Source organism: Terrapene carolina, unplaced genomic scaffold (assembly GCF_002925995.2).
Source record: "Terrapene carolina triunguis isolate 2854851 unplaced genomic scaffold, T_m_triunguis-2.0 Scaffold97, whole genome shotgun sequence".
Classification (NCBI taxonomy): domain Eukaryota; kingdom Metazoa; phylum Chordata; order Testudines; family Emydidae; genus Terrapene; species Terrapene triunguis.
Window position 1 is genome coordinate 850,615 of NW_020664448.1, and position 1,567 is coordinate 852,181.

At 46.6% G+C, this 1,567-nt stretch overlaps 1 protein-coding gene across 1 annotated transcript in view; it reads left to right on the forward strand.

The window, feature by feature from the left end:
* Positions 1-420: 420 nt before the first annotated feature.
* The window catches only part of LIPT2 (lipoyl(octanoyl) transferase 2), a 9,117-nt gene continuing 7,970 nt past the window's right edge, over positions 421-1,567 (forward strand). The window contains exon 1 of the mRNA XM_029911556.1: positions 421-450. Within this exon, the coding sequence (XP_029767416.1) occupies positions 421-450 (30 nt within the window). The remainder of the gene's footprint in view (positions 451-1,567) is intronic.

The following is a 1,567-nucleotide window of genomic DNA, read 5'->3' on the forward strand; positions in this document are numbered from 1 at the left end:
AAGGAGGATGGAGTTGCGGTGGGGGAGGTCTAGGTTGGATATTGGGAAACATTATTTCACTAGGAGGGTGGTGAAGCACTGGAATGGGTTACCTAGGGAGGTGGTAGAATCTCCATCCTTCGAGGTTTTTAAGGCCCGTCTTGACAAAGCCCTGGCTGGGATGATTTAGTTGGGGTTGGTCCTACTTTGAGTAGGGGGTTAGACTAGATGACCTCCTGAGGTCTCTTCCAATCCTAATCTTCTATGATTCACAATAATCATTTGTAAATTTAACTACAATATAATTCTAGACTTGGTTTTGTTACTAAAATTCTTAAGTTCCATTTTGTACAAATGGGCTTGTTATTATAAGGCTGCTCATGAGTGCTGGGGAGTTTTGCTCTGGTTTTATTATGGTAGGGTTACTCATCACAGGTTGGTATGTTCCTGGAGCGTGCTTGTGAATGCTGGGTAAGGGGAACACTGGAGTGTTGCTGTAGAGTTGTTGCTGTGAGATGAGCTGCTTGCACTTTTGTTTTTAAGAAAAAACTCAAACAATATATTTTGCTGCCTTCTAAAAAAAAAAACATATTAACTAATCTATACTAAATGTCACGTGGGGAATATCCCCTCTCAGGCTGGGAAGCTCCTTTCCTTACTTCTGCCTGAAATGAAACCTACATTTCACGGGGCTTACAATTGCACAAGTCACAGGCCCTGCACTGTGCCAACAGCAGTCTGTGCTGCTAGCACGGTGATAACCTGACACATGTGCCATGCACCCACTAGTTGTGCCTGCTGGGATTGCTTTTAGGATTTGCTGGCCATTCTCTGTACTGTTCTAATGTGCAATGGAGCACAGAACAGGGGCTGTGCACTGTATAAGAATCTCCAGGGCAGCTCGCTCCCAGTAGGAGTTGTGGAACTTCGTGAGTTTTAAGACAGAGCTGGACAAATTTATGAGTGCAATTGTCTGACAGGGTTGCTTCTGATGGTAAGGGGCAGGGCTCACTTCCAGTTTATGTTTCCTTCATCAGGGTTTCAGCCAGCCACCTGGAGGGATCAAAAGGGATTATTTTTCTCCCCCACCCAATGTATTCTGTTTTGGGTTTTTTTTATTGTTTTGTTTATTTGTTTTTGTCTCCTTCCTCTGAAGCACCAGAGATGGCCTGGGCTGGAAATGGACACTGGATAAGGAGGGCCAGGGCTCTGAGGTGGGCGGCACCAAGCACGCTCTCTCAGGTGCTATTCTTGCTCACATGCTCAGGGACTGATTGCCATATGTGGGATAGGGAAGGAATTTTTCCACAGGTCAGTCTGGCAGTGACCTTGGGGGGGGTTCACCTTCCTCTGCAGCGTGGAATGAGGGTCACTTGCCAAAGTTATATCTGGGTCTATCTCACTTAATCACGTCCCTGCCATTGCAGGGGCCTCAGGCACTGATGCATCTTGGTCCCTTGTATTGTCTCCCTGTGGCACATAACAGTCTAGTCTCCAGTGGGCTGGAATACTTCGGTCTAATTTGGGTTGTTGGGTTAGTATACGTGTGCTGGGTGGTGTTGGTGGCCTGTGATATACAGGGGGGTCA